At 37.0% G+C, this 19,026-nt stretch overlaps 1 protein-coding gene across 2 annotated transcripts in view; it reads left to right on the top strand.

The window, feature by feature from the left end:
* The window catches only part of LOC128733018 (oxysterol-binding protein-related protein 8), a 58,257-nt gene that overhangs the window by 1,146 nt on the left and 38,085 nt on the right, over positions 1 to 19,026 (top strand). The window contains exon 4 of one of the 2 annotated variants that reach the window (XM_053826547.1): positions 1,896 to 2,006. The exons of the other annotated variant lie outside the window; for it this stretch is intronic. Within the exon in view, the coding sequence (XP_053682522.1) occupies positions 1,896 to 2,006 (111 nt within the window). The remainder of the gene's footprint in view (positions 1 to 1,895; positions 2,007 to 19,026) is intronic. 2 annotated transcript variants of the gene reach the window in all.

Here is a 19,026-nt window from a genome sequence, read left to right as displayed (position 1 = left end):
TGCTATCCTCTGTGTGCAGGTGATTTTCGTTTTGCTTCTTGTTACCCGAAGTAAACCGGAATGTTGTGTAATATTTTGCTTCCATCATCATGCACATCCATCGTCCAATTACTGTCGTCATTGCCGCAAATCGCCGCCATAAAGCTGGTATTTGCGGGATGATCAGTTGTTAATATAGGGGTTTTACTCTATTACCTGTTATAAAAGTTTCCCTGTGTATATTTGTATATGATATCTCTCCTAATTTAGCGACGACAATTTTGATAGTGTTTCTCGGTAATTTTGAAATTAATGAAAGAGTATTTAGCGAGTAAAATCTAATAATTTTTGACACTGTCACTCTAAATTGATGATGATCGTAATATTCTATTTGTAAAATATCGGAAAATACATGATCAAATTGAACCATTGAAGATAAGCGAAAAAATTAGGACAATGTTTTTCCAGCAAAACGATAATAATGCAAGTTGCCCTTGCTATGACCAAAGGACCCCAACTGTGCGAAATTTTTAAAAATTGAATCGACATATAAATGAAAACCTAAGCCAAAGCTAAAATAGTAAGAAGATGTTTGCTTCCCCTATCTCTTCGGAATGGATGTCTAGCTACATCGTTTTCATTTCCTCTGTCGTCACAGATGGTAGGATTTTGAAAGTATACCAGCTTTTGAACCATAGCAGCACAAAAATTAGCTTGACCTCTGCCAGCAGAGGAGCGATATTTGTGCGGATTGTTCGATTGAGTTCAAAATAAAGGATTATTAATAGCGATTTTTGAGCATATCATGTGCAAGAAATTTGTGCAAATAATATAATCAAAATATAAAATGTGGTGTACTTATTATAATACAAATTGCCTAACGTTGAATTGGATCCAGCAGCAAACACTGTCACCTAGGTTATCAGTGGTATTGTTATTAAAACGAGTTTCGATGTTCAAGTACATACATCGTAACTTTCACGCCGATTAGCCGAAACCTGGTTACTAATTTGCGGATGTTTAAGATTTTCTTCGCTTCACAATGTGTGCCTTCTCATTTCACTCTTGATTCGCGATCCGTAAAAGTGGATGATTGTTTGCCAACTGGTTCTTATATTTGCAGAACCATCGACCGTAACTAACTGCAGAACAATCGACACGGGTCGGTCAGTGCAATACTCATTATAACCTGCTGTGTAGTGGCCACACGAGGGACCGTCCACATTGCAGGGATTCGGTTCGGTCTATACAAGTTTAAAAGTGAAAAATCATGGTACCCTACAAAGTTGCACCGCAGGCTCGAGATTTATGGTGTCAACAAGTAATTAAATGAGTATAACGATTTTCACGCTAACAAAGAGTTAGTGACACGACGCGAGTTTTACAACTTCTGCTGTTATAAACAGAATTATTGATAGCGTATTGAAGAAAAGATTTCTAATTGGCTATACACTTACGTTATTTCTCATACGTCATTAATTTTCGTGGCATTCAATTAAAATGAATTTACTCCATTTAGACTGTTTTAGACTATTTTGCTTTTCAATTTTCTTAATAGTAGGAAAATTCTAGTTAGTCATCTCTACTACATTAGTGTTTGTTTAATTTAATGGGCCAGCCATTTAAAGTTAATAATTTGAACTTTTTTGTTTTAATTTTTCCAATGTTTATTTTTTACTGTATGTCAGATTAATCGTTATTTCATTGTTTCCTTTTAGTTAGTATAATACTGACGACTACCTGTTTGTTCAACGCACTCTCTATAATGACATGATTTTGTGCTTTCTTTCTATTTCTTTTTTCTTCATATGGTTTTTATTTCGCTGCACTTACCACCTGATTGGCGAAATGGCACCATCAATGATTCAATGTATATTCGTGATAACTACGAACTACCTATCGACCGCTGAGTGCAGATCCCCGTTCGGCCGAGGAGAAGAAATCCCGCCGGACATCGCTGCAAGTTCCATTGCCGAAGCTGCCCTCGTCGGAGAGTCTCAGCCTTAGCCCGGGACCGGTATCTCCAGGTGAATTTTATTTTGCTTGTTGGTTGGTTTCCGTAGATTACCTTCGTTCGATAGTGTTTTCTTTTCTATGTCGGGGATTCGAAGTTACGAACATTTGCGTTAGATTCCTGGTGACTTCGAAATTGTTGTAAATAATGTGTTTCCTATCTGTCTGGAACTTAGAAGTAATCGTTTTTCTCGAATGGCTCGTACATTTCTATGGAATTTTATTGATCAATTTCTTATGGAAAGAAATCAAAATTAATTCAATTTTATTTAATTGGCACCTATGTGTTGAGAACAAATTATTTACATTTGCAAAAAAAGAAATATTCCGAGCAACATTTTTGAGTAAAACGATCCAAGTATCAAATTATGTCGATTAAAACTGTTACTAACCAATTATTTGATATTACTATCACTATACGTGTGTAAGATAGTAGGTAGCAATGAATAATAACCTTAATATTCGGTCCGATTATATTAGTATTCCGGTCCCGAGTTCATGCTGCTCGAACCAAATTATTGATGTTCCCTATTAAATATATTATAGAAATCTGTGTTGTAGTTGTATAAATCTATTTTAGTGCCATTTCGCATGAATTTCATTTTGTTTTCTTAATATTTTTACACCGAGCATGATTGCTGTAAAAATCGATTAACTTTTTGAGATTTTTTTTATTATGGCTGCTAAGACTATCCAAAATGTGAGTAGTGTAACCAGGCACTCCGCATAATTTAGAGAATGTATGAAACTATTTTGATGTTTTGAACAGGAGGGGTTTTTTCGCAAAATTAATATTTGATCATTTCCAAATTTAATCATAAGAATGAAAATACCGTTGGCCTCACTGGCCGTGAATTTAGAGAGTGTACCAAATAAAACTTTGGACGGAATATGTAGCTGTAATGTTATTAATTTAAAATATAAGCTTTAACCGTGCGGCGGAAGCCGCGTTACGTTCCAAAGCCGTCTTGGTGTCCACTGTGCAAGTCGCATGCTCTTGCATGCAAACAACTGATTTACCAATTTTCTTCTGGATTTCCGAAATTTAGGAGCTACCCTTCAGATTTAATTTCCAACGAATGACAGCGAGTAAGGACAACATATGATTCAGCGGTCGAACTGTGTTTCTTTGACCGGTCTGCATTATTAACGGTACTTTATTCGTACTCTATCCTGCCAAACTATATACATTTTATTTAATATGAAACCGTAAACCTTTCCACTGCCATACCAATCTTTCTTTAACTTTTAAATTAGAAGAAATAGCCTGATTTTGTCACCCGAACAAGATCGGGAACTTCGCTAACTGCTCGTATAACAGATAACAAAAAAAGAACCGAAGAAATATTTAAGAATAACTAGTTTTGGAACTAAGTAAGTTTTTATAAAAGAAAGGCATGAATATAAATAATTCTTCTGAGAAAAGCGGAAAATAAGAAATTTTCCTCGTGTTTAAAAATACAAAATTATGATTGCCTCGTGCAGAATAGTGAAGTCCTAACTAAAGTTCAATTGGTCGAACAGCAATCATAATTACGGTCTAAACTGTTAATCCATAAAAAGATACCTTGATTCTCATTGCATATCCATTTTGTCGGCTCAACGGTGCATTTATCCTCAACGAAAGCAAAGTAGCGAGACATTGTTAGTGATATATGTTGAGCAGGGGCTAATTGACGTGTAGTACTGCCGATTCGTTTCATCCCCAAAAAATATTGACCATTTCATGTTTCCACTGGGTAGCTATGGTACAAGACACACTACTCGTGTGTATCTCTGTTGATTTATTTAGAAGCACTTCAGTTAATCAGTCGAATCAACCGAAACCTCTGGACCAATTCAGATTCAAATTTATTCAATACCACTAAAAACCTCGGAAACCGTCCAAGTCCAAGTATTGGAATTTGTTGCCGGTCTTACAATTGTGATTATTAATAACTAATTTAACTTACCAAACTGACTTAGGTATGTTTTTTCGTGTAGCTTCCTATGTGATCTTTCATTACTTGTGAATAATATTTTCTTTCTAAATTGCTGTGAAGCATACTTGTACTCAACACCTATCGAAACTTCTAGAATCTGTCCTGAAATTTCTTGTTAGTAGATAACAACAATATACGGCAGTTTACAAGCAAATTCATGAATCACTTCCTCATAAAATAAAGGCCTTCGCATTAGTTCCTCGTGGAACTCACTCTCTACTGCCACCACAATCAAACTTGAAAGTCGGTTTTCCGACAAGGTTAATATCAAAGTTAAGGTTATGAATGACAACCTTACGGCGATGCACGCACTTGATGGCAAATAGGCATATAACTTTGCGGAACACCACCAAGCAATATGTGGTGGTGAGTTGTTCAATGGTATCGCTGAACCAGTAAATGAGAAAATTTTACGAATGGTGCATGCAGATATGGCAACCGCGCTCTATTATCATTTTCGAGTAAAAATTGTTTCACTCTCTCTTTTTACCTCCTTCATTGATACTGAACTAGCATCAGGAACTGTGTGTTGGTATGCTTGTTGAATGAGATCGCTGAACCAAAGCTCTTGTCGTGTTGAAGGTTTTACTCATCGTAGTTTCGTGGCTAAATAGAATAGAACCTTGAAGCTAGTAGCAGTAGTAGTAGCAGTAGCAGTAGCAGTAGCAGTAGCAGTAGCAGTAGCAGTAGCAGTAGCAGTAGCAGTAGCAGTAGCAGTAGCAGTAGCAGTAGCAGTAGCAGTAGCAGTAGCAGTAGCAGTAGCAGTAGCAGTAGGAGAAAGCCACCATCACTTCAAGGACTTGCCAATGTATGTAGGTAGAATTACAGTAGATCCAAATTTGGTTATCAAATGAATTTCACACTAATGCTGTTACAGAAGGGCCAAAAGGGATTGGGCAGACCCACAAGCAGAGGCACCTGTGCGCATTCCGGGGTTATAAGAGTCGCCTTCCAGCGATAGGGTCCTTCCATGTAATAATCAATTTCGCTGTACCAACTTTAACCCACGTGATGATTTGTTTGTTTTGAATTGAGAAGTGCCATATTTGCTTCAGATCTTAAGGATTCAGGTTGGCAATCTACTCCATCACCCAGCCTTCCACATTTATGATATCAATAATAATACTATTAATAATATGATATTAAGATGAAATGTGGTATCCCGTAAAAAAATTTACATCAAATTTTGTAGTAGAAACAATGTGTCTACAACAGTTTTTATTGTGCACATTGAAACTTATGGTAAATTTATTGTAAAAGTGTCTCAAATTCAAATTATTTCATATTTTTGTTTCTTGTTTTATGCAATAGAATTGGCCATATTTCATCACAAATTTACTGCTTTTTTTCAATTATATTTTATTTTTTCGCTCAAAAAATTACCATAAAAGGACGATAACTTTCACTGTAGACGAACGCGTTCGCGAAAAAATAGATTTTTTTATTGTTAAGATACTTAGTAACCCGTCATTTCTATGGTAGAATCTCTCAACACCATGAATGTTATGGTGGACTACAATAAGTTAGCTTGATGGTTTTGTTATTTTTTCTGACGACAAGTTTTATTGTTTTTACTGTATTTTGTATTCTACTGTTACCATAATTTTTATCTTTGTACTATGGTTATTTTTTTCCTGGAAGTATGGGCAAAAATTGAACAATCTCACCAGCAGTCCTTCGTATGGAATAGAGTTGTTTCCTTTAAGGTATAATAAGTGCTTCTAATAACTAATTAAATTTTTTCATTCTGGTATCCATGTGCAGTATTAAAACTCGTTTTGGCTAAAGTTTTTACTATATAGCAGGAGATGCTTCATAAGCTAAAACGAAAAAAATAATTAAAATAACTTATATTAGCTTTATCTATTAGCAAGGCCGTGTGACTCCGCCGTCTACGACTAATTTTAGTCATAAATAAGTTTCTGCAACCATAAGTGCGAAACATGTGCTGCTTGGGAGGGGGAGGGGTTATGGAGAGGGGGGCACGAGGAACGTGAGTATTAATGTATGTTCCGCCATAAATCCGGAAAGCTTGAACGATTCTTTATCAAACTTCATCACACATGTTTTGTTGACATAAAAGAGAGTAGCGCAGGGTAGGCGGTCTCTTTCAAGGGGGAGGAAGATTCAATTGGGTAAATGGGTGCATTTCTCTTGCATTTGGAACGATAGCAGAATAGCGTGGCTATTCATAAGGGGGTTCAAAAACGTAAAAAAGGCGTTGTCTCGCTTTATAGGGATTACCGAAAAGAAGACAAATTTACAAGTGGTTGGGGACAACAGGAGGGAGGGGGATGTCAAATGTGTCAAAATATCGAAGCCATGAACAATAATTTACCATACTTCTTATGTGGCTAACGATGAAGGCTTGTCATCGTAAAACTTGTCACTGTTAAAAATAAGATCCTACCAGCATGGCTGGAAAAATCCCTTTTATCTTCAAAAACGTTTTTAGAAAAAGCTGGTTACTGGTACATATGTCACGAAAAAAGACACTCAACGTGACGAATACGCTAATTAATATGAGAAAAAATTATGAATAATATGCTACAATAATTTCATGACATTATAAGTCTTCTGAAAAAGTAAAACAATTTGGTGTTGTGAAGTGCATTTATCATATTATTCCGCGAGAAAATATATTCCAAGTATTTCAGGAGCTAGGGCAGAAGCACCGGTTTTAGCCATAGCACCTGTATTGGCCATACTTGTATTTAAGTGTCAATTGATGAAATATATGGCTAATAACACTAACTTTAGAGGAAACTAAATTAAACTTCTGAAATTTTCCCGTATAACCTATATGAAAACTAATACAAGAAAATTATTATTCTATGAATACGGTAGAAATAAAAAGGGCCGCTTTTAATTTCCCACATAACCTATTGCCAGCATAGTACGACAGCAAGTTTAAGTACATTACATTTATTATCCAAAATTATTTATTTTTCGTTGGGTTTCACATATGATATAATGGATTATTTTTCAAACCATATCGATCATATGATAAACGTAAATTAGACGTTTTTATAAAAATAAAATATGTTTAGTCATAGGAGGCCAATAGCTTTCGCTGTGCCGCTTTTGGCCATACGTCAAAGCGATTTCATATTTCATATGCCCGTTTTCGCCATACGAAAAGTCTATTGTTATTTAGTTCTGAAATTGTAGTCGTGGATATCCTAAATTTGTTCTTTTTTACCGCTGGAAGACAGTGAGTTACTAAATTGATTAATTTTTCAATTAAATTATTAATAATTTGATACTATTTGCCTAAGATTGTACACAAAACGATGGCTTTATCGAAAAACATTGCCTGTCAGGCGTATAATCAAAGTACGCTTCAATCATGTGTTCAGGATACATCAACGTCTTTGGAACATGCGGCCCGTAAAAAATACGGTGTCTAAGATCTACAACTTGATAGCGTGGCAAGTGGCAAAAAACCATAACACGGGATACCGGAACGATACTGTCTAAGGAGGAGGAAAAGATTGTTTCCTGGCTTATAGAAATGCTACGTCGCGATTTTCCAGTGCAGCGCCATTATTCAAGTTCCAGTGCGCCGTAGTTATTCAATGTGAAGGATTTTCTTACCAAAACCCTCGTGATACTCCATTCAAAAGCAATTTTCCTTTTACTTTTGCCCTTATGATATCTAGTGATAACTACTCGTCACGATGACAAGATTTTAAGAAAACTGTGTTTGAAATCCAAATATTAGGATATCTCAAGAATCTGTCCTATGTACAGCTGAAAGTTGAATGCAATTTTTTTGCAGTTGTGGTTTATGGTAAACGCTCTTAATTTACGGTGTCGTAAATCGGATAGCTTTGTTTGACTAATTATACCCATAGCAAGCAATAAAGTAAAGCAGAAGTTGTTGAATCATCGACCATGAAAATTATCGAAAAGATTTCCCATATTTGTTTATATCGCTGCAAAAACGCATTTATAACTGAAAACTGCTTTAACGATTAGAAATAATTTCAAATAAACTTGAGCATAAAGAAAATAATATTCTTGTTTTGACTTTTTTTCTCGAAAACTAATTTTTGCAAACTTGAACGAGTAAAGGTTAAAATTCCTGGAGCATTACTGATCCGTTGCAATTGCATATTTAAAGATAACTAATTCAGTAAAATAGATTACATGGTAGTTTAACATGTTTTGCGATACTTTTTCAGCAGGGTGGCCAAAATAGGAACACAAAGTGGCGAATAGAAGAACACGATGGCCAAAATAGGAACCCAGCAGAGGTTTTTCATTTGACAAAAATTAAAACAAAAGAGCAAATTTCCCTCAAATAAACTTAAACATTATGAAGATTAAAACTAAAATTACCTGTTGATGATATTAAACATATTTAGTTTGTTCGTTTTTTTAAACATGATCGATATCCTTGAAAGTTTGACAAACTATGGCCAAAATTGGTGCTTTTACCCTAACAGTTAAAACGAAAAGGTAACATACGTGTTACAAGTTTTTTTAGATGTTTCTGTGTAATAAACTTGATATGCGATAGCGCATTTGCTTATATCTTAACATTTTCAATCAAAACTCATCGCGATGATTCAAAATTAAGGCTATTCGTGTTTGATTGCATCACTTACGATCAATTCATGCATTAAAAGGCGTGAGTTTCAATTCGCTTTTCTCTCACTTTTATAACAATTGCTAGAAGATTTGACTCTTTGGAATCACCTTTGAGAGTGTTGCGAGCCGAAGCGGTATTTTTATCGATGAATTAATAGCAAGACTGCTTAAACTCGATGATGAGTCTGTTCCAAGTAATTAGGTATAATTGTAACAACGGCAACCAATAGGGTACGGGTGGGTATTTTCAGCTTATTAAGCCGTAACCTGAACAATATTCATGAATTTTGTTGAAACTATTTATTCGAGATAGGATTTTCATACCAATTGGTTGGATAGCATAACGGAGTGCATTTTGTTAAAACGCTTTTAAATTTGATTTATAATCGCGATAAATGATGAGATTGCTGCGGATATTTCAAGCCTGCGACATTAGTGTGGTGTCTGTGGGGTTTGTATTTTCAGCAGGCCGAACACGCCTGCAGTTTTTGCGTTGTTTCCACTGAGACGCACCATCACATTTCGCAGGCATACAGCAGTACGCATTTTAAGTGGTAAAAATTTTATTGCTTAGTCAACAGGTAAAACATCACCCCAATGACAGATTGTACTATATAACTATAGATGCATAAAGGTACACACGCATAGGCAACATAAATTAACATAATACACGCTTAAAACTACACTTATTAGTTTGACCGAAGATTGCAGCGACGTATGCTGATATCCAAGGTACTGAGCAGCGCAGAACATTCGATGTGTCCTTGCAAGAGATCACCAATAAAGCACGCTTTTGCTACATTTCGTCTCTCCTCTAGTAGTTCTAAATTAATAAGCATGCATCTGCTAGGCAGATTTAATGGAGCCGTCCACTTGAGATGACTTAGAGCAAAGCGGATGAATTTTCGCTGAAAATCCTCAATGCGTTGAGTGGTAGTAAGGAGACCAGACGACGGACGCATATTCTAGGACAGGTCGCATAATCGAGCAATACAGAGTTTTCAAGCAGTAGACATCCTTAAACTTCTTCGCGAAGCGAAATAAAAAGCCCAGCAGCGAAGAGGCTTTTGACACGATGTAAGCGATGTGATCCTTAAAGGTTAGTTTAGTGTCGATTAGGATTCCCAAATCCTTGACTGTTGATTCGCGCTTTAACTGTATACCCTCTAAGGCATAGTTAAAGTGGAAAAGTGATTGTCTTCGACCAAAAGAGATTAATATTTTTTTGAAACGATGATTTTACAATTGATGAAGGGACGGTAAGGGAAAGTAATGAAGAAGGATTTTTTTGGGAATGGAGGGGAAAGAGTGGAAAGGAAGGGGGGGGGGGGGCGTAATAGGTAGCTACGCTTAACAAGTTGTCGTTGTGACATGGGTCGAACCAAGCTATAATCAGAGATTATAACCGGATTTGAACCCACAACACCTGCCAGGGCGTGTGGCTCGCTGGTACCCGTGTACCCCCCTTCCTTTCCACTCTTTCCCCTCCATTCCCAAAAAATCCTTCTTCATTACTTTCCCTTACCGTCCCTTCATCAATTGTAGAATCATCGTCCCAAAAAAATATTAATATATGCCTGACCGCATTTCAAGGTCATGACTAAAATCATGAGTTTGGTCAAAAGAGATTATCGAGCATTTGGATACGTTAAGCGACATACGGTTTATTTGGCATCATTCTGCGAAAACTTCGAGCTGTTTTTGTAGGAAAAGTGTATCTTGTGGTTGTTTTATAGTGTAGCATAGCTTTAAATCGTCGGCGTACGAGAATTTCATGCAATTCCAAATGAAATTGGCATCGTTCGTATATAATAAGAATAAAAATGGGCCAAGGTGACTCCCTTGTGGAACGCCGGACCAAACTGAGAACGGAGATGAAATATGATCACCTATTTTAACAGACATACTCCGGCCGCTTAGGTAAGATTGGAGCCAAAGAAGCAAATGTTCATTCATGCCCAGTTTATCAAATTTAGCTATCGCTATTTGATGATTCATAGTATCAAATGCTGCGGATAAGTCTGTGTATATTGCTTCCACTTGATTGCCAGTCTCTATTTGGCGTATTACAAACGACGTGAAGCAGGTTCAGTTGGTTGACGTAGATCGTTTTGGCATAAATCCGTGCTGGTCAGGCGAAATGTAATATTTGTATCTCTGGACGAGCTCTTGAAGAATAATTAACTCGAGCAGTTTAGAAGTGGCTCCTAACGCAGCAATACCTCGATAATTTGATACGATTTGCTTGCAACCTTTCTTGAAAACAGGAAAAACATACGATTATTTCCAGCAGTTTGGGAACACACCTGTAGCTAAGGATAAGTTAAATACTGTTGCAAGAGGTGTCGCAAGTGTCTCCATGCAGCGTTTCAGAATGACTGACGGGATCCCGTCAGGGCCGTATCCCTTAGATGATTTAAAGGCTTTTCCAGCTGATATAAGCATGTCAACGGAGATAACAAACGGCAATGCGAGTGCAGAAAGTCGGGGAACGTTTGCTGTAGCGACAATTACATCCTGCGGTTCGAGACGTTCATTAGTGAACACGTTACTAAAATGAGAACGACACAAGTCTGCGATGTCAGCAGTGGAGTCGGCTTCGAATAAACCATTGGACATCATAGAAGGCAATCCTGATTCTTTCCGTTGCTCATTCACGTCAATTCGCGCCAGAAGCTTCTGGGGTTTGCCTTGGGGTGGCGTTGCAGATTGTTCTGGTAGGCGTTATACAGGCGATCATTAAGTAGTTTGTAATTAGCATTTGCTTCTAAATATCTTGTCTTCGTGGCTTCGGAGCGATGCTTACTGTGTTGTCTAAGGGCAGCACGTTTCACCGTTTTAAGATGCCTCAGATCGCGGTTTGTCCATGCTGGTTTAGATGATACACGCTTAGTTTTTACGGGTACAAGCTGGTCGATAGCATAAAGGCTAGAGATAATCGATGCTGCGAGATTGGCGTCATGATCGCGGAGGGCCTCGTCCCAATCAAGAAGTGTAAATCGTTCATGCCGTGGAAATTTGCCTTAGTGAAATCGACAGGCTTTCAGAAGTGTCCCGAAAGCGTAGTTGTGGGCTAATCTTTAAATGCCTACAGAGCTTTACGAGCGGTGACGGAGCCTCCATAACCAAACAGTCTGCGCATAATTCATCGGCAACGAAACATAGATCAAGCGTGCGATGATTTTCGTTTACAATTCCACTCATCTGTTTGAGTCCAGCGGTGCTATATGCATCGAGCAGTTTTCGCGGGGCTATTCCAATAGAGGACAGAGACGTGACCGGAAAGAAAGATCCGTAAGGGTTGCACTGCCAAGTAATCACGCTTAAATTAAAATCACCAAAAATGCTGCGCTGCAGCTGCGAAACAATCCAGTTGATTGAATTAACATGTTTTTCAATCAGAGTTTCATCGTTTACTCGATCAGGAGGAATATATACCACGCATAGATAGAGTGTTCCGTCAGCAGTAGTAATCGCGACCCATAATTGTTCAACCACTGAGCAATCTGGACGATTAACCGCACGAGACTTGAAATTTGAACGAACAGCTAACAATACACCACCTCCTGTGCGTTTGAAACTATTTAAAGACGACCGGTCCTGTCGATATACGGAGTAGGAGCCATTGAACAGCTGGTTCGTCAACGTATCCCGATCAGACAAACATAACAAAATTATAACAAATCATGATATTCTGTTATGACGGTATTTCTAACATAATTTGCTATAAGTTTGGTCTCGTTAGTAGTTAAAATAACAAAAATTCTATCAGAACTTCTTAGCAGCAGTAGCAGAAATGTAACAAAATTTGTTATGTTTTGAACAAAATTATATCAAAATTTGTTATGATATTTGTAACAGGTTTTGTTATAATTTTGTAAAAATATAGCAAAAACTTCATTGCCTTTATCTGCTATATCGACATTTTATTTTGGCTAAATTGCCAAAATTGCACAACTATTTTATCAGGAACATTCACAAATAGCACAGAAAAGAACTTTCATTCATCGTTTCAAAAATCGTTCCGGTCGCGGCCGGGATTGAACTCACGACACATCGCACAGAATGCAACAGTCTTAACCTCTGTGCTAGAACTACTCTTGAATGAAGGTAGATTAAATGCTTATATGATTTGGCCGATAGCTCATTCGGGGTTGCCGGTTTTTGCTTCGAGCTGTCTATAAATAGAAAATAAGCGTTCAATCCAAAGCCAATCAAGAAGACGAAGAAATTGAATCATGATATGTTGCGCCACTTTAACCGTTATGTGTGCGACAAAAAAACACCTTTAGCAGGGCGAGAAGGGTACCCGGGTACCCAAAATTGATATTGTTATAACATCAACAATTTTAAACCGATTTTGATGAAATAGGTGTCATTTGATTCGTTAATTTATCTAGTTTTGAATTATCTGGCCATTTGGCCATTAAAAGACATACGGGGCCCGAAAATCCGGAATTCCGACAGAGTGTCCGCTGTGAGGTAGAGAACTGATTGTATTGCAGGAAAATCGGATATAAAAACTCTAAAAATTCATACAATGAACTATTTCATATAATCAGATGAATCAGCTTGGCCATTCCGGAGTAGGTTCCTGTGGGGTCATGGGTGGCTAGTCTAGGATTGGAGGTAAAACCTAGCAGTATGTGTATCAAAGTTCTTGGAATTAATTCGGTAGGTGATATTTTTTACATTTCGATGTATTTTGATTCGTTATTTCGAAAATGGTTTCTACGGGGTCACAGATGATACCGCAGGATTTAAGATAATGCTTAGCATTATCAGAACAGTTCAAAACGTAGAACCATCCGTTATACATTTGGAACCAGTTCCGAAATTATTAATCAGTACTAAACTGGCCATATCAGTTCAAAACATTTAAAAGATCCGCTAAACCAATTCTAATATTGGATTAGGCACCCAACTGGTCATCTGTAACCCTACAGGAACCCAATTCTGGAATGGCCAATGCGATTTAAAGTCACCAATTTATATAAGATAAAAAAAAGGATCCAAAATGTCAAGTTCAAAGCTAATGGCTTTGCTGAAAGCTGATATTCTTCCAAAACAAGCGGCTTCCCACGTTTTACCGGACGTTGCTCCGGAATTACCGATTCCCGGGAACTACATGTCATATGATGGCCAAATGCTTAAACTAATCAAAACTAGATAAATGTACGAATCAAATGCCACTGGTTTCATCCAAATCGGTTCAAGATAGCCAAAGCTATGAACATAGCAAATCATGGGTACCCGGGTACCCTTGTCGCCCTCCTACGTAATAAAAAAATTCAAGTGCCTCCCATTGCTAATCCCCTTTATGGATATGCACCAAAAAACCCTTAATTAATTAAGATCAACGAGTTTTATGGTGTCGAAAAATTTCAATGACGTATGTTTTAAATTGAATGAGTTATAACTATTTTAAAACTGAAAAGGTACCCGGGTACCCTGTTGCACACATAACGGTTAAGAATGTTGCACGAATTGCCATTAAATATGGTCGGTGTTAAATCAGACTGGACCAAGTCGCAAATTCAAAAAATGAGTTAATGATAGCTAGCGATCAACAATTTTCTAAGCTGCATTTTACTTTAATGTTACTTATATGTTTCTTAAGGTGCATTTAGATTAGGCAATTTTTTAGCAACATGTAGAATGCGACATGTTGCTAGTTCTTGCTTGCATTAATCGTGGGAAGCACCAACCAGCACCAAATTTAGAATTTTTACATTCTGACCTAAAACAAACAATCTGACAAAATTTGGTTCAAATCCGTCAAGGTCGATTACATTTCGGTTACTTCGCGTAGAATTACCCTAATACGTGACTTTTAGATTTTAAATTTGCAATAATTTGAGAACGACCTAAGAAAAAAGTTTATATGATATAATGCGTAGAATTTGATTTTATTTTAGTTTTACAAAAACTTGTCAATTTTCAAAGATTATAAAAATTCCGAAAGAGCTCTTTACCAGATTTTAGAGCATTATTTGTGCTTAAAAAATCTTAAAAAAAGACATGTTTTGAGATAATTCACAATTTATGATTTTTATCGCGTATTTGCAAAGCTTTTTCTTTCAGTGTAATTGTTTACTGGAAATACACTTGATTTACTACGAATTTTGCTCTGACGTCATTTTCGAAAAATAAATAGTTTTCGAGATAGAATTTTTTGAAAAAAATATTCTATTGCTAAATACGCTCTTTTTAAAAGTTACTCTTGACGAAAAAATATATTTCATGGAAAATGATTCGGTGCGGGATTGTAAATAGCAAAACTTCATTGCAATCAAAACTAGTCGAGACAAACCGTATGCAAGCTGGAACAAGCTGAAATTGCTCTGAAACAAAATTATAACAAATTTTGATATAAGAGCAAAGCTTGTAATAATTCTGTTAGCCTCATTATTTTGTCTGATCAAAAATATAACAAGTTCTGTTATTTGTATCTAATTGAGATATTTTTTTGTTATATGTTTGTTATAATCATTTACTCGGGATTCTCGTTCAACCACGTTTCAGTGAACGTTTAACGTTTGAATTAAAGATTCGAGTTTTCGTACGTAGAGTGATCTGGTTTGAGCGCCAAATGTTTCGCAGACCTGCAAAGGCACCCTTGGCCTTCCTGATCCGTGCGGCTATATCAGTCGTGGTACCACCATCGGGCGTTGTCTGGCTACCAAGATATTGAAATGCGTCTACCTGCTCAACTTGTTGTGCCGCTACTGTGAAGTTGGTGAAATTGTCAGTGTTCATTATTATAGACTTAGTTTTTGCTATCATTGACTGTGAGACCTGCTGCCTGGGAGCTCTCGGAGAGGTCATCTAACTTGCCCTGCATGTCGTTTCGGCGTTGTGCCGTGCAAGCAAGATAATGTCGTCGACTAGGTCGAGGTCATTTAGCTGCTCCATCGTCAGAGGATTCCAAGGTAATCCTCGATTTGGTCTACTGTCAATTGCTCCAACTAATATCTCATCCATAACGATGAGAAACAGAAGCAGTGATACAATGCAGTCCTGTCCCACACCAGCAATTAATTTGTTTAGCCGTCCACAAACTTTTTCTCTATTTGTTGGTCATCTGTCGGTAAAACAGGCAAGCAAATTATTTACATAATATTGTATTCATCCGCTACTTGCTTCGCGAGCCTGCCAAGCTCAAGTTACACCTGAGGTATCCCTCCGGTTGGTCTCCACATGGTAAAAGAAACTGAAATAATTATGCAAAACAATTGTGCAAGGTAGTGTTTCCTTCTCGGAAATTCTCGCTTCCGTTACGGGTTCATTTTTTTTACGAGATTAATAAAAGTTTTTTTAAATAGATCTTAATTTACCATTTCATCTTTGCCAAGCTGCACTTGGTTTTATTTGCTGACACTGTGAGATCTACTAGCTTGACAGGAGTTGTAGTTCTTTTTCTTCCCTTCAAAGCACAGCTGAAAGATACATTTCCAGCGCAAGTAGCGTAAAAGCTTAATCCAAGAGGAGACGTGTCGCTCAAGGTATGTCTTCAGTGAATATATGATGCAATTTTATGGAAATTCTTCGGTGAAAAATCCATTCGCTCCAAGAGGAAAATGACCTGGATGGTGGTTTTGTTCTGTGCGATGCCTCTTCATTCAAACATCTCGAGCAGAAAAGTTGGTTTGCTTGAAGAAAAAAGAAATAATAGCTTTTTGCCATTTTCACGATTATATCCGTCTGTTTCGGGGACAACAGAAAAAGAAAAATGGCATTTTAGGTTTGTCTGAAATTGGTTTTCTGGCTAACAAGCGTAGCAGCCGAATTTTAATTTGACGTTAGCAATGGAAACGAAAAGCGAACATTGAACAATGGTCTTCATTTTAGAACCTTATAATCATCGGGGATTGTTCTGTAGGTCGCACAGTTTTTTTTATTTGAGCTGTAATGTTTAATCTTTTATTTCTGTTTATGAACATAAGCCACGTTTAATGTTTAGTGTTTGTTTCTAGCACGTCAAGAGAATATAAATGATTGCAACTCAAATATACCACTATATTTTAGATGTGATAAATGGTTAAGAGTACGGTATTCCTCGGTTAACCTATTAAAAATTTATTGCTAGTGTCCGTTGGTACAAATGCAAAATTTATGATAGATTAGGGTAAGCGTAAGCTTATGTGCTTCCTTTACCCACACAAAATTCATCAATAAAGGAGAGAAAAACTGTCAAATCCAATATCGAAAGAAGCAGAACCATTCCTAGTGATGTTGGGAATGTATAAAACCATTTCTAACGTGTCACTCGAAACGAGAACGAAAGCGTTGTGACCTAACCGAATGTGAGGGGAAAGCTGTGGCATATTGTAATATTGTGTGTACGGCAAAATGGCTTCATCATTGAAATGGAGTCACAGCGAACGTGCGATCGTAATTGGAGATTGATTTGAGCTGATAGCCTGGAAGTGTGTACCGTCCGAGTTGGAAAATTTCGTGTTGCTTGCGTGAGTTGCCTCGGTTGTCACGGGTAGGAAAATTTTATGATATCGTCTGCGAACCGAAAAGATTCTGGTGGGTTTTAAGGGATATCATAATATTCGATTCCGATGCTATGCTTGCTTACCAGTTTTATTGCTTCGCAATGATGTAATTAACAACCGTCTGAGTGCTATAAATATGTATTTTTGTGAGTACGATAGTTTATACCCCGTTCTGAGTGGTCCCAATTGTTATTCTCCAGCCTTTCTTTCTTCACAAGTTCATAACTTTGGAGCTACTAAACCGATTTTATTGATTTTAGTACCAAGTAAATGATATTTTAATGAGTTTTTCAGAAACAATATTGAGCTAAAGTTTTATGATAGCAAAAATATTGTAAATATTTGTTTATTATAGTGTTTTGACGGTGCACAGACCAAAGAGACTCCCATTTTTATGTTGTTTTTGGAAATCTAATAACTTTTTTTTTGTTAGATTATAGTCACTTAAACCGGCTTGGGCCATTCGTGACTTCTGCAGGGTAGGGATTTGAACCCGGGTCCTCGGCGTGGGAGGCGTGAATGCTAACCACTACGCCGGGACTGACGCCTAATCTGATAACTTTTTCTAAGTAACACGTAGAAAATTCGGAAGAGTATGATTTCCAGTTTTTGAGTTAAAAAAAAAGTTATAAGAGTCTGAAAAGTCCATTAAAATACGTTGCATTTATTTCCAAAAACATTAGAATCGGTTCAGTGGTTCAAAAGTTATGAGTTTTTAAAGAACGCAAGAAAAAACAGGCTGGTAAAATGATGATTTTTGAAACCACCCCAACTTAGAATGGAACACACTAAGCGCCAAATAAAAAATGCAGATCTAAAATATTGCTAAAAGGATTAAGTGCAAAAAATTTGAACAACATCGGTGCATTTTAAAACTTCGATAGTACTTTTTTCATGGAATTACTGCATAATTAATTCTAAAAAAAGCTCTCACTGCTGTAGAAAATGATGAAGAAAATCGCTAAATTTTAAGTGCTCAATGCCTCGCCACTACTTTTGTTCGTTTTTCCAGTCTTTATTCTCATCTTTCAGTTAGTCCTACAAGTCCTCAAGTAAAAACACATTGTGTCATTGATTTTTTTCTCCTAAAAACAATAAAGAGGTAAACGCATAAAATAGCAGAACACACTGCCATGTACATTGAGACAGGTTTGAGTGCCACATTCAGCTCGTTACCGGAGCTCAAGATTTATGCTCGCTATTAATTTCGCTACAGCATGGTTCGCGATACGTTCAGCAGTTGCTTCTTATTTTGCGAATTAATTTTGGACCCCGAACCCTGATTACTGATTTGGAATAGTTTATTCATATTTATGTGTACGTCTGAAAGTTATATAATCCATAATAAGTGTAGTGAAAGGAATTAACCTCATATCGCACGGAATGTTTGCTGATAGTAGAACATTCGCATTTACGAAAATAGACCCCCTTGAGGCTCTTTTATTCTACGGTAGCCTCACACCACGACGTATCGTGACGTCAAGCGGTTTCTGTCTTTTATTACCGGCGACATGTTACATGTATACGTAAGTCCCCCTGTCGTCTGCACTGAAGCAGAAGATGACGCATTTTGTGATTTAGCTGTATTAATGTAATTTAATTCCTTTCCTGTTCCTTTTTTTTGGGACGGTTGATTTGTACAATTTGCGGTTCCACCCACCCAGTAAAAAAGCTGTGTCATGTTGTGGTAAAGCTTGTCCTGTTCTTTGAAAGGTGAAGTTTCTACTCAGCTTTGTTGTTCAGAGGAGATTTCTCCTCGCAAAATAAGGGGATTTCTCAATTCCCTTGGAATTTAGGATTTTGCGACGCTGCATTCGACCGTCGTTTATCGCATTTTAAATTCACGGTATGCCAGCCAAGTTTGATTTGATTTTTTGTTTGTCTAATGGTTTTCAGAGTGATTGATATATTTTCCAGCATCATTTTTCTAATTTTTTTTTAACTTTCTATAA

The sequence above is a fragment of the Sabethes cyaneus genome, chromosome 1 (assembly GCF_943734655.1).
Source record: "Sabethes cyaneus chromosome 1, idSabCyanKW18_F2, whole genome shotgun sequence".
NCBI lineage: Eukaryota > Metazoa > Arthropoda > Insecta > Diptera > Culicidae > Sabethes > Sabethes cyaneus.
This window is presented reverse-complemented; position numbering and strand designations above follow the sequence as displayed.